This window comes from Corvus hawaiiensis, chromosome 16 (assembly GCF_020740725.1).
Source record: "Corvus hawaiiensis isolate bCorHaw1 chromosome 16, bCorHaw1.pri.cur, whole genome shotgun sequence".
NCBI lineage: Eukaryota > Metazoa > Chordata > Aves > Passeriformes > Corvidae > Corvus > Corvus hawaiiensis.
This window is the reverse complement of record NC_063228.1, coordinates 13,480,765-13,495,000: the sequence shown is the minus strand read 5'-3', so window position 1 is coordinate 13,495,000 and position 14,236 is coordinate 13,480,765. Positions and strand designations below refer to the sequence as shown.

The 14,236-nt window shown below is 47.5% G+C and overlaps 1 protein-coding gene across 4 annotated transcripts in view; it reads right to left on the bottom strand.

Moving 5' to 3' along the window:
* Positions 1-6,283: 6,283 nt before the first annotated feature.
* Positions 6,284-14,236, bottom strand: part of GSG1L (GSG1 like) — a 55,065-nt gene continuing 47,112 nt past the window's right edge. For 2 of the 4 annotated variants that reach the window (XM_048321361.1, XM_048321360.1), the window contains 2 exons: positions 7,625-8,230; positions 6,284-7,118 (listed from right to left, as the gene is read on the bottom strand). In XM_048321361.1, the coding sequence (XP_048177318.1) occupies positions 6,692-7,118; positions 7,625-8,230 (1,033 nt within the window). In that variant the 3' untranslated portion in view covers positions 6,284-6,691. Of the gene's footprint in view, positions 7,119-7,624; positions 8,231-12,360; positions 13,985-14,236 lie in introns of those variants that run through there. The other 2 variants (XM_048321362.1, XM_048321363.1) reach the window with 2 other exon arrangements.

Sequence of the window (14,236 nt, the reverse complement as noted above, 5' to 3'; positions counted from 1 at the left end):
CAGCAGTGTGGCACCTGAGGTAAGGTCCTGCTTGTGCAGGAGGTACATGGAATGGAGCTTGAGGAGGATAAAAACACAGTGGGAGGGGATAGGAGCCAGCATGTTTCTCAGAGAAGATGCTGCAGGATGTAGGAAGTGAAATGCAGCAGTGCTGGTTGGGATCATGGAATTTGTCGTTTCAGAGCTCCATTGCTTGTTTTCCTCAGCTTCTCTGGATCTAACTGGAAAAGGAGCTTCACACTGGATTTTGACAGAACATCGTGCTGGGCTAAGCATGTGAAGGTGAATGTCAGGGAATGCTAAAAGAACTTAGAAATAGCCAAGTCTCCTGCTCAGCAGAGGAGCATTGGAAACCTGGAAGTCTTCTGGCCCTGCAGGAGCTTGGGGTGGGAGCAGTGGAAGGGGAAGTTTTAGGTCTGGACACTGCACCTCAGAGCCATCATAAGGGCCAGGAAGAGACTGGAACTCAGCTGCTGCCTCCTGAGAGAGGGAGGGAGGTGGGAATTACAGACTGAGCTGGTGTCCAGACTCTCCCCAGCCAGTGCAGCTGGAGCTGAAACAGAGCTGCAGAGCAAGTGTGGTCAGCAGAAGGGAAAGGGAACACAGAGGAAGCTGCTGGGAGGGTTTCTCAGGGAAATGACTCCTCACCCAAGGGCACCATTTTGCTGGGGGAAGAGAAGGTTGCTGTGGTAAACACACCGAGCCAGGACAGATGAGCCCTTTTATCTCTCACTGAGAATTCTCTTCTGCCTAACAGCGTGAGCTGGCTGCCAGAACAGAGGTTTCTGTGTGAAACAAGCTGGGGAAAGAACTTTCATCTTGAGCAGGAAACAGCTTTTATGTCTCATCAGAAAGGGCCGGGGGCCGAGGGAGCCCCAGCACAGCAGGAGGATGCTCTGGCCAGCACAGGGTGCTGGGACATGGTGGGGCTCAGCCCTGTAACACCCCAGTGGGGCTGTTCCTGCCTCTTATTATTCCTGGCTCTGTGCTCCCATTCATCAAAGGTGTTCCTGACTGCTTTCTGCAATTACACACCTTTTTTTTAACCTTACAAAAGTCAGACCAGGTTACACAGAGCTTCAATCGGTTTGGCCTGGAAAACCTCTCGGGATGGAGGATGCACAGCCTCTCTGGGCACTCTGTTTTAATTCCTAACTGTCCTAATAGGGAAAAAGTTTTTCCTTTGACACGTAATACCCTGTAATTCCCCCACCCTGATTAAAGGCCCAGATCAGCATGGGTAAGACTTCTGGTATTGCAGAAAGGTCATCTCTGTTGTTGTCATTGAGCTGTGTAATAATAAATTCCATTTCTCAACTATAATTTCAGATTTGCAGATTAGCAGAAATCTTATGATCTGCCTCATTCCTGGTATGCTGGAGACACTGCTAAAAATAGAGTAAGTAGCAAAGCTACCTGAAATGGTCTGAGCCTAAACAGTGGTAAAAACTAATTTACAGTGAATGTCAGTTCTGGCTTGTTTCCAAAGGAATGTTTTGGGATGGCTTGCTGTATACTGGAAATTGTTTGGTAAGGATTAGTTGGTGAATAGATAAATCAAAGTGACATTTCCATTACCAACAGGAGATCTGTCTGTGGCCAGAATTCATGGGGAAGGATGTCGGATGATAGTATGACTTTTCATTATGTTTAATATTGTCAGAGAAATTAAATATCCACTATTATTCATCTCTCTGGGGTAGTAACGTATCTGAATATTAACACAAAATGGGAGATCTGATCAGAACCCACTGACCCAGCAAGACATTGATGTGTATTTTAATCACTCTCTTTGGGCCACTCAGATAATTTACTCTTCATAATAAATCTGCAAGAAGCTATGATCTGCATTTCTCAGGGCAGTGCTTGGGAGGATCAGTGTTCTGTCCTTGTGTTTGTGTGAAGCCCTTTGGGATGGCCTGGTGTCACTGTTGTTCCTGGGGGAGCAGCATTAAGGCCCTCAGGACATCTGCACCTTTGTCACCTGCCTGTGGGTTGGGAATAAGGGTCCAGAGATGATTTATAGGGCACTTGTTTCCCTGTCAGACTCCAAGGAGGGGAGAGGTCCGTGGAGGAGGGCTCCAACTCAGAGTGGAAAAGTAACCACTCACAGAAACGGATGGATGTGAGAAATGGAGAAGCCTCTCGGGAGGCACTTTCACCTTGGAAAACAAAGATTGTAGATTTATTGTGGAAATTTCTGAAGTCAGGTTGAAATGGAGTGTGCCAGAGGCACTGGGTGTATAAATGTGTAGAGAACACATCGTGAGGAGCAGGCATTCAGGTAGGACTAATGGCGAAGGCATTAATTGTAATTAATGGCACTGCCCAAACCCTTGTGACTCAATTCAGGATGGATGATACCCATAGCTGATATCAAGATGTAGACAGTTACCTAAAACTTGCTGTGCTGTATTTTAGTCATAAAGCAGAAGAGCTGGTGGACTTGTTTTGCATAAAGCATTTGCATTATGCAGGGATATTATTATTAACAGTATGAAGGGGTAACCCATGAGGTCATAAAATGCATGGTTCAGTGAGTGACTTTGACTGCAATTATGCATTAGAGATACTAATGAGAAGGCTGACAAATGAATTGGTGATGCATGTAGATCTAACCCCAGCAAAGAGCCCTCCAAACCAGTGCTACAAAAAGTTTGCCATTTATCTTCTTTATCCACTGATGCAGATGTAAATTAAGTGCTTTTATCTGTTGTTGTTGTTGTTGTTGTTGTTGTTGTTAGAAGTTTGTTTTTATTGCAATGGTTTAGTTTTTGCAGCACAGTGTTTATTATTCAGGTTTTTTACTGGAATGCTGTCTGATCAGAGGGGTTGGACAAGCTGACCTCCAGAGGCTCTTTCCAGCTGAAATTATTCTGATTCCAGGAGCAGTATGCATCAGGACCCTCTGTTTAACATAACTTATCTGTAGAATCTGTTCTGCCAGCTGAAGCCCATCGAGCCACAGCGGGGGGGATATTAATAGGTTGCTTATTTAATGCAATCAATCAGTGCAAACTACAGATTGCCTGAGGCTGGAAAAGGTATCGTCGTCCTCACACTTCTGACCAGACATCTGCTCTGGGAGATGACACAGGGGAGGGCAGCCTGTGCCACGGCTCTGAGGCCCTCAGGATACAGGCAGGGATGGATGCCTAACAGCCAGCACGTCCCTTGAATGAGTGTGATACTAATGGCTGCAAAATAGCAAATGTAATGCCTGTGGTTAAGAGGGAAAAGGAAAGAAAGTCATCTGGTCGGGTATTGGGTATTCAAGCTTGAGAATATGTGTTCAAGGAAAAAAGAATATTTTAATGAAGAGTAGACAGAATGCAACATGGATTTAGAGGCTAATTTTTCACTGTGTGTCTGATTGCTTGCCCTGCCTGTCTCCATACAAGTGGAGGTGATAACATTTTGGAGAGAAGGCTAATCTATGCTAAGGAGCCATGCAGGCGGGGTTCGAATCAGTGTGAATTGTCCAAGAATGGCTGAATCTCTTTAACTGTCACAATAATGGGGCTGTATAATTGCTTTTCTGTCTGAATACCAGGCAGCAAGACCTAGAGCCTTAAGACAGAGCAAGCTTGTAACAGGGCACATTCTGGCAAGTGCGGGATGTTAAAAATCAACGCCAAAAAAAATTGCTTTCAGGCCTGTATATTTGAGACACTGCTGTCTTGGTTTGGTTGTGCTGACTCAGTTTTGTACTCTGCAGGGAGAAGGGCTCTTCCTGCAGGTGTGGGCAGCCAGCCCTCGCCCTCCTGTTGTGTTAGGAGTGGGTGAACACAGGAAAAATAGGCTGGACACAGAAAAACTCTTTGGGATTGTGGGTAGACAGCTGTACTTCTCTCCCCAACAAAGCAGCAAGGAAAGCTGAGACTTGTGGAAGGATGAAAGGACTTGGTAATGCACATCAACAAGAGGAAAATGCGTAGAAAATCAGTGGATTTTTCTACCTGTATAAAAATCAGGAAAGGTGCCTCAAGTACAAGGGAAGGGTCACAAAGAGAATGCAGTAACTGAAGACTGAGACATCTTCACAGAGCAGAGCTGCCTTCAGTGGTGTAAATGCAGCAGAGGGAAAGGAAGAATTGAGGAGTCCGTAAAGGACAGGAGGATTGGGTTTGTCCTGCTGCTTTCCTCCCTTTCCCTCGCAGCTGAGCACTTGGGCTGCTGTGGCTGGCAAAGCTCTGGGACAGACTGTAGGGCTCAGAAGGTGCAGATACCTAATAATAATGTATAAATAATGTATAGAAGCTCTGACAAGACTGGCCAGCTCCAGCTGGATGCAAATATCCTGGAAATTTCACTGGAATAGCTAAAAGCCAGGACCATCAGGGTAAAAGCCCTAATGCACAGCTCCAAAGTGGTGGAGGTGATTCACAGCACAACTGACCCTGTAGAAGGAGATGCTGAAACCTGAAAGGGACCCAGAACTGACACTATGTGACAGAACCAGCCTTGATGATGTAAGGCTAATAAAAATAATTCATGGACTTGTGCTGGATCTGAGGCATGAAGAAAATGAGGCTAAAAGAGAAAATCTGAGCATATTGTCTGGCCTCGTGTACATGAGATACCACAGAGCCTCCTCTTACAGAAACAAATGTGTTAAGGTTTTACAGGCAGGGAGGGCAGGCAATGCAACATATAAAGATTGATATTGCTAAATGTGTTTTTGTCAGTTCAGTGTCCACTGGAGGTTATGGAAAGCTCCAAAGAGAGACCTCTGAGAGAGCTGGGGGTCTGGTCTGCCGTAGAAAAATAAGTGTGGAGCAGTGCCTGTGTGAGTTCTGCAGGAGGAGGATCAGCCTTGTCCCACCCATGTGATCCAAAGGGACGTTTTCCTACAGGAAAGAGCCATGAAAGCAGAACAGGATGCAGGGGGGTGTTTTGTGTGAGACTCAAACCCCCTTCCACGGTGCACAGAGCCTTCCATTTGTTTTGAGATGGCCCAGCCTGGGTGATTTGCTCTGAGGGGACACTGCATCTCCAGTGACTCCGATCATCCTACACACACCCCTGTGCCCACCTATGGAGGGAGCTGGCTTTTCCCAGTCCCTTTGGGTGCTGTCACTGTCCCAAGGGCACACGCTGTGTACAGCCCTGTTGTCCCTGGAGGTACCTGGAGGTGCCAGCTGTGGCTGTGGATCTTGGCTGCAGTGTGGCACAGAGAGGCTGTGTGTGTGCCTGCGTCTGCACAGCATCTTGGAAGGGAAATAAATTGCTAATAACAGGGAGCTTAAGCCAAAAAGACCATCTTGCTGAAAGGATGGGAGCTCTGCCACTAAAGCCAGTGTCCCCATGGAGATGTGGCCAGCAGGTACAGAGTGCGTGGCTATGGCCCCTTCTCGTCACCCAAGGTGTCTGGATCTGTGGTGGCACAGGGAATGATCTGCTTTCAGTGTTTTTGTAATTGTTTTTTTCCCCCTCCCTGTTATTTTTGGAGTAAGCTTTAGGGGTAGATTACAGCCCAGCAGAGGGGAAGGTGGGCTGAACTCTCAGGTTGCCTCTTGGCCTCCCTGGGGCCTGGCAGGGAGCAGCAGGATGGATGTGTTCTGGGGTTTGATGTGTTTGTCACACTGAGACCAGGGAAGTGACCCTTTCCAAGAAGTGTCACTGACTCTGAGAGGGACGGGGGGAACCAGTGGGGCAGGGAAGTGTGGCTGCCACTGGCACTGAGCAACGTAGCACAAGGACATCCCTCCACCCCTCCACTCTCACCTTTACAGAACAGGCTGCAAGGCCAGGCCTGTGGGCAGAACCTGGGGGACAAACTGTTCATCCATGGCACGTTGCTGGTTCCCAGGTGGGGAGGAAGGAGCTCCAGGGCCATTTTCCTGTGTGTCCTCCATGACCAGCAGCTCCCATCCCTTGGCACAGGCTCCATAGCAGTGCTCCCCTTGAGGGACCCTTGCAAGGGGCCCCAGCCTTTCATCTGGGTTAACACATCTGAGCTGGTCTGTCAGACCAGTCACCACAGACTGGGAGAGCTGGAGGTCACAGACCTTCACCTGTCTCACCACTGGGTTGGTGATTTAGGAGCACATGGCAGAGTTTTGTGCCCTGGCCCCCTTTAGCTGAAAGGGGACCTGGGTGGTCTCACCACAGCTGCTTACCACCGTGCCCTGGGTTTGTGCCCCTGAAACCAAGGATTCAGTTGGGCAGAGGAGGGTTTGAAATGCCCAGGTCTCATTCCAGTGCATGTTCAAGTTATGATGCTGATCGATTTGATGTGCAAAGCATTTTTAGACAAATAAATAAAAAAGAACAGGCACTATTTTCTAACAAGTAATGTCATTTAATGAATGATACACTCTAGAAAATAGAAACTACCCAGATGCTGGTTGGTTGGTCTGTTTGGGGCTGGGAGAAGGCCCTTGCTTGGACGTACAACACCTTCTTGGGATTCTTTTGTCAGCATTTGTAGTTGCTGGAAACAAGGAAACGTCCACAGATTGAAAGAGACACTAAAGGAGCAATTGTTTTCTAAAATGTGGGAAGAGTCCAGGATGCCTTCCCACTCTGTGTCGTTGGGCAAGTGGCACGAGGGCTCAGAGCTCACCAACACCTTTACAGACAATCCGTACCTAAAAGGGACAGACTCAGCCGATGGGACCTAGCACAGTCCAGTCCTCTAAAGTCACCGGAGACCTCGCACTCTGCACAACATCTGTGGGCTCTGGTGCTACTGCACTGCTCTCTGGGTGCTTTTCTGCATGTGTTGTGTCTCTTCCCTCAAGGTCTGGCTGCTAATTCCAGGGAATATGCTTTTCAGAATGTCACAGTAGACCATGTACAGCTCTGGGTCTATTTTGGGCTTGGGCAGGGAGCGGGAGTTGCAGGCCTGCTCGGTGGCTGGGTGCTGTGGCCAGTAGACATCGCTGAAGAGGGCAGTGAGGATCTTGTGGGCAGCCTTGTAAGGGTCGTCCTCAAACTGCACCATGGCCTTGAGCTCCGTCAAGGTGTAGCCGTTGTACCTCTTGCTGTCCTCGGCCAGGGGCTGCACCGTCTCACCAATGTGTCTCACCTTCCACTTCAGGCATTTCAGGTCTTCCTTTACATCCTCTAGCTCTTTCTCCATGGCTTGGAATTCCTGTGTGGTTACAAATCTCCTGCCAAGGAAAGAAGTGGCAGAGACAGGGTGGAGTTCAGAGGCTTGGAGGAGTGGGGTCAGCCCAGCTTGCCTGGGGTCAGAGCAGACAGCGGAGGTTTGGGAGGGACATCCTGGCCACGTTGCTGAGCAGCATCCCCTGCTCTGCTCTGTCAGGCTCCAAGTGACAGCAGAGCTTCTCTCTGCTGGTACAAGGGAAAGTTGTGCTGCCTCATTTGGAAGGAAAGGAGGCGCCTGAAAACTGTGCCCTGTTGGAGGAGCTGAGGTTGATGACCTGGCCCAGGTCTGTCATCGGGTCTGGAGAGCTAAATGGGTGTTTGGGGAACAGGGCATTTTGCTTCCTGGATAACAGGGTTTAGTGGAAGAACAGGGTAGTTACTGAAAAACAAACACTGGGGACGTCTGAATCATAAAGATATTTAATTTTTTTTTTGGGGGGTTCTTAATGATTCTATACCAACATGGGTCATTTGAGGACTTAGACACCTGTGTGGTCTGGATACATACCTCTCATGATCAGGATCTTCCAGATCTGATTCAAACCCCTTTCCTGTATTCTTTAATTCACTTTTAGAATAGCCAGGAGCCTGGGAACTCTCTTCAGGAGTTGTTGTTGCTGGAGGCCTTGTGCTTGTCCTGGTTGGGGTCAGTGTGTGATCTGAAGCTGAAGCTTGTACGTTTTGTGCTGTGTGAGGACAGAAGGTAGAGAAGGAAGCTGTGTTGATCCCTGGGCTGACTGGAGAGGAGTCAGAGTATTGCTGTGGCTTGGCTGAGCTGGGTGTTAGATTGAGCCTGAGGCTGGCTGGGCAAGATGCTGGAATAGTCCTTGCTCCGAGTGGGCTGGAACACGATATTGCTAAATTTGTATCTCTTTGCTCAAGTGGTTGAGGGTTTGGTGATTCCCCTGGGGCCAATCTAGTGATGGAGGTGATGTCCAGCAGGGTTTGATCCTGAACCATGGAGATCTGGCTGGTTGGTTCTGATGAAAGTGAAGAGCTGCTTGATGTGTTGCTGGAAGAGCTTGACGTAGCGAATGGGGGTATTTTCTGAGCATTATGATCACTCCTGTTCCTCTGCGGGCTAGTGACACTTAGAGCTGGGTGTTGTGAAGCCCTGAAGAAAGACAAACACACACTTTTTCCTCTGGACTGTGCTAAAGGCTTATAAGACAATTTTAGGCCTGTTTTGGGACAATTTTAAGCCTGTTTCCCACAACTGAATTTCCCCGTAGGCTGATTTACCTCTCGTGTCCTATAAAACCCTCTGCTTCTCGTGATCAAGGGCAAAGCATCTGAGAATAAGGCACATAAATTCAGGACCAGCTCCTCCCTGCTGCCAACTGAGCACTTGTCAGCTATCCTCAGTGTGAGGATCACTGGAACATCCACGTTCTCCTCCCCAAAAGTCACACAGCTCAGCGAGAACCAAGGATTTGGTGCTGGGGAAGGACAGGAAGGGATGAAAGCTACTGGCATAATGACTGTGAGAACATAAAAACCTGGCTGCAGGTGGCCACAGCACCTGTCCCTGACCATCCTGCCCACTGTGAAGACCTGCCTTCCTTCCATGGGCCCTCATGCTTCAGCCTCCTGGGAGCGCTGCTTGGGAACTCAGGGAATTAGGGGATGGCTAAATTTTTCTTAGTTTGTCAATCCTGATGGCAAGAGAGGAAGATGTTCCACCCTAGTGGCCTGGAACTGTGCTGAAAGGTGGGGAATGCAGCTAGAAATGCCTTGACCTTGAAGGGGAACACAAAGGCAACCACAGTGCAGATCATGGTTCAGGATTTCTAACAGCCAAAGGACATGACAAACTTTCGTAGTGATGCCAGGGACCAACTGAGTCTTTCTGTGCATCTGGTGAATTCTTGTGGTGGAAGACAGCAGCAAATCCTGGTCTGGATGGGATGTATGAGGTCCTGTCAGCACCAGGGGCCTGAATTAGCTACACAATCACATCTCCACCTCCCTGCACCTTTCTCAGTGTTGGATGCAATTAAACACCAAATATTTAAGGTTCTAAAGAGTATGTCTCACACCTCTGGGCTTCAATAGGGTTAATTTGCTAAATCACAGCTTAATTATCAGGTTTAAATCAAATATAAAGGTTTTATAATTGGAAATGCAGACAGTTACAGAGCTACTGCATAAAAACAAAGCCAAAAAGGAATCATAAAATGGGTTATATAATGGGCAGGAGGGAAAACAAGCACATACATGTCCCAGGGAGCACCTGGGAGTGCCTTGCCTTCTTAACCCGGCTGAACAGGGCTGGAAGGCCGGAATTGTATGAGAAAAAGCTTTTCACCCTGAGGGTGTTCAGACAGTGGGATAGAGGCCAGGAGAGGTATTGGGATCTCCATCCTTGGACATGTTCAAATCTCAACTGGGCAATGAATGAAGCAGCCTGATCCAACCTGGACATTCTGGGAGCACAGGACTGGAGCCCTCTGGGGTCCCTGTCCACACTGTGTTATTCTGTTGTTCTGCCTAACTATGAAAAGAATTTACTCCTCCCCCAGTTCCCCTTTGTCCTCTCACTTTTCTCCCCTCTGGGTCCCACCTCACCATCCTTCTCTTCTACTGGAGCCTCTGGGCTGTCCCTTTTCCCACTGACTTCATAGTGCCTGTTGCCGGAGAGTCCCTCATGAATGAAAAGGTTTTTACAGGAAAACCAGAGTTATTTGGCTCAGAGGGATTGCTGCCCCTTCCTTGCATAAGTCAGGGTCGGTAGCTCAGGCTTTGGACCTTTTGGGAGACAAGAGACAACCCCACTTTAAGGCAATTAAAACAAAAATGCATTTTTGTTGTTAAAATTACGTGTATTTATCCTCAAATATCCCACGGTGTAAAACTATCTGAACCTGAACTGAGAACAGCCCCTACCTCCATTCCAGGGGGAAATAGAATATGCACAATGAAAGGGTGCAGATAGAGTCTGAAAGACTTTGTTTCACATGTTTAGCAGTGTGGGACAGGGTTGGCTTGAAGCGGGGTGGTGGTTTGGGGAGTTTTTTGCATAAATCCAGGATTAGCTGTAGGAGATGAAGCATTTATTGAAAGATGCAATTTAAAAGAGTGACAGAAAGCACTTTTCATAACTAATCCCACTGAAATTTATATAAGAAGCCTTTCAATTCACCTGTGCACTGGAGGAAACAAAAATGTATTATAAACTGTCAGCTTATTTTGCTTCCCTTTTCCACCCCTTAGTTTTCACTGGCTGCCATGCTCCACCATGGGACTGCATTTACTTTTATCATCATCCTTACTTCAGAAGCAGAAAAACTGGTAGCTCAAGAAGCAATGTTAAAGCAAAATGTCAGTCTGGATGTTAGCAGAGGTAAATGAGGACAGAACCGAGACCTTTAGCTTTGGAATTTCCTAGTGGGCAAGGCTTTGCCTGCAGACAGGAACGAGATTCCCACTGCTGTCAGTGCAGCAAGGCTGGATCTTCGACCCGTAACCATGGTGCTTTATCAGAGGGGATTTTTCCCCACCTGTTTTTTAATGTGGTGAATCACTAGGAACTGAATAAATTACAGGAAGAATTGCAAGACCTGGAGTTGGAATCAATGCTGACATGAAATAGGCAGCTGATTGCAGCTGTCAGGTACCTCCACAAGGAGAAACCTTGGCTCAACTTTGAGCGACACTTCAAATGCGTCAAGCCCTTGTTGTCTGCCACCTCCCAGCCTGTGCTGCTCAGCATATAAAGCATGTTCCCCGTTGTCACAGTGACCTTGGCTGCCGTCTGTGCCTTGCCCTCTCCAGCTCAGCTGGTGCTACAGAATTTTTGGAGACATTTGAAAGTTGCCTGCACATCCAGCACCACTTTGCTTCCGTGGCGCTTGCGACTGAGGGAAAAAAAAACCCCAGTGGTTATTCTTTGTTTTTTATGAATCATTTCCACCATGCTTTAAACCTAGAGTTCTTCTGATGAACTTGTCTGAATAGAAAAAAATTACACTATGCTTTAGAATGAAGCACTGAAGGGCTGGTTGCATAAATCTCACTGTAGACAGCCGGGGTGGGAGGATGGTAGAGGAGCTGTGGGATGGGCCCAGGGGAAATGCCTACAGGGTGATGACATGAGAATAAAACTATTTTTTTCAAGGCCTCCTCTTTGTCAGGTGACCCTTCTGAAATGCCCACGCTGCCAAAACAGTGACATATTATTTCTTTAACACTGAATTAATTTTGAATAATCTTTCAGTTTTCTACAAGAGAAGCTGGTGTCCTGAACCCTGGGTTTATCTGCCTCAAATAACACCAAGGCTTTTAGCCACAGACAGTAAGAATGTGCTGTTTCCTGCTGAGCTGTTGCTCTTCAGGGCTATTTATCTCTTCTTTGGCTTTGCCACCACACCTGTCCCTCCTTGTCCTTTGTGATATTTCTACTGCCTCTCTCTTGCCCCTTGTTTTATATTTACCATCTGTACCTCTCCCACCTGCCCTGTGGGATCCAGGCTCCTCATATTAATGCCTCATGGTGGGACAACTCTGGAAGAAAGGATGGAAGTGGCATGGACATACAGATGTCTGAAATCAGGGACTATTGCTATCTGGAGCCTAATAACAGTGAGCATTTCTTGCTAATAAATAACTGTGCAACAACAACAACAACAGAATCCTGATGTAAAACTTCTCCTTCTGTATTTCTGTGCAGTGGCTGGAGCATCAAGATCTCCCAGCCCTGCACTTCTGAAAGAAAAAGTTGAGACCTCCAAGGTCAAAAATGACAGCAAATAGGCTTTAAAAGTGTCTGGAAATGCTAAATTTGGTATGTCCGGGGACATCAGATGTATAGGGGCCAGTGCCATATGTTTGCACAGGAAGGCAGCTTGGGGAGAGCAGAGGAAGCCAAGTTATAGTTAGAGCTCCCTGGTGCTGCTCTCAGCCCAGCTCAGGTAAGTTTGAACCCTGCTAAAGGGGTTTAAAGTTAATAAAATAATTTTCTTTTTAACCCTGTTAAAAGAAAATTATAGTTTAGTGATGGGCGTTAAATGGTTTAATGTAGAATTATCAAGACTGAATAATTGCATTGTCCTGATTGAGGCGCCTCTGGAATCAAGCTTCTGATGGAATTTATAATTTAAGGCCGCTTCTCAAAACGGAGAGCTCAGTCTTGCCAACAGAGGAACCTGATATCCTGCCCTGGCATAAGGCCCTTTGTGCTACCTGTGCTCCCACAGTGCTGTAGGGCTGCTCAAAAACCTTTAACATTCTCTCTTCCAAAATCACCTGGCCAGGTAGTGTTTGTCTTCCACAATCGCTCAGTCTTGTTCTCCTCTTTAGAGCTTTTGCTCTTTCACTCCTCAGCGACACTCCCCCAAGTCCTTTCCTCTCAACAAGGACAGATGCCCTGTTTTGTCTTCGTGGGAGGACAGAAAGATTCATGATGCCTGAGGATGAGCCAGTATTCCTTATCTGCTGTTTGGTTCAGATTAGAACCTCCTCAGAGTGCTCCTGGGTGAGGGCAGCTGGCAGGTCCTGCCGGGAATGAGGTGCTGGTTGAGGTGAGCAGCAGGAATAACTCCAGGTGGTGCCTCCTGGTGTCCTGCTGGCACAGGACCACCCCTGTGTGAAGTGTCCATGAAGTGCTCCCAGTGACCTGCTGGCATTTCCTCTGCTGGTGGCATGTGGCTGCTGGGTTGGTCTGTTCCTGGTGACGTGTCGCCTTCTTCCACACCACCCATGGGGTCAGTGCGACCTTGGTGGCTGCTCTGCCTTCAGCCAAGCCCTTCTCAATCCTCTGCTGGCCGTTCTCAATCCTCTGCTGGCCACGGGTCCCTGGCATGGGGAATGTGACAAGGACTGGGAGTGTGGGACCCTGGAACCAGCATCAAGGAGAATCCTGGGGTCAGGCACAGGCCAGTTATGGCTTGGTGGGCTTGCTTGAGGAAGGAGAGGGTCATGTGAGCATTGTGAAGCTTTGTGCCATCCCAAGCAGCAGTAACTAATGGTTTTTCCTCCCTAATAAGCATGGATAATGAGCATTTTGCAGCTTCTATTGGATTTGTAAGTAAACTGTGAACTGAGAGCACGGCTTCACTCCTGTCACTTCATTAATATTGATCTGATTTCATTACAGAAGGTAATGGATGTGAGGCTGAGCCTGATGGAATATTGAGGAATGGCCACTGTTCTTTAACCTGACTCAGGGCTTCTCGTTTGTGGTTTGCTTCCTCAGCACTGTTAGCACTCTATGGGATGAGCTCTGTGTCCTTTAACATTGAAACACCTGGGACAGCGCTGGGCACAGGACCAGCAGAGCCCATTCCTTGGAACACCTATTGTCAAGACTTGTTATTTGTTCTTTGAAACAAAGACTTCTGGACAGGTTTCAATAATAAAATAAGCACATTTGAGCACCTGCCAGGAGCTTGGCAGGTGAGGAATTTTCTCAGGAAACATGACCCAGATCAATTTTGTACCAATAGACATTTTCAGGCCTGTGAGAATGAAGTATATGGATCTGCCTGTGGAAAGGTCCATGACTGACATGACATTTTCAAGGAGCAGGAGTTACCAAGTGAGCTGATGACAAACCGAGCTGGAGAGCAGTGCCAGCACTATCATGCCTGTGGGGACACCACCTGCAGTGACATGGGACAGGAGGGCTGTTCCAGCAGGTCTGGTGAGGGAGCAGGACCCTCAGGGGTTGGGGTTACAGACACCAAGCTTCCATGAGTATGTGGCTGAGATGTGCATCTCAGCAAGACAGAGGCAGCAAAATGCCATGAGGTTTCCAAATTTTAACAGCGCAGAGCCAGCAAGTCACTCTCCCAAGGCTCCCTCCTGCTGAATGAAGGATCACTTGCTTTCTTTCCAAGGAAATAGATGCATGAAACTGCACACATCTTTCCTGGAGAGTAAAGAAAAAGTATAGTATTCAGAGCAGGGCAGGAGCCGTGCTCCAATACTGCTCTGTACATTGAACCACTGATTCCCATAGCTTAAAGCAAGAGCTTTTGCAAACACTGAATAAAAGCACAGCAATTTCCAGAGAAAGTGCAAGAAATGGCATTAATTATACTAACGTTATTGTCTACCAAAGCTGCTTTCAATCATTTTTATATTCAATAGCATGCATCATCATGAATTGGTGATAAATATA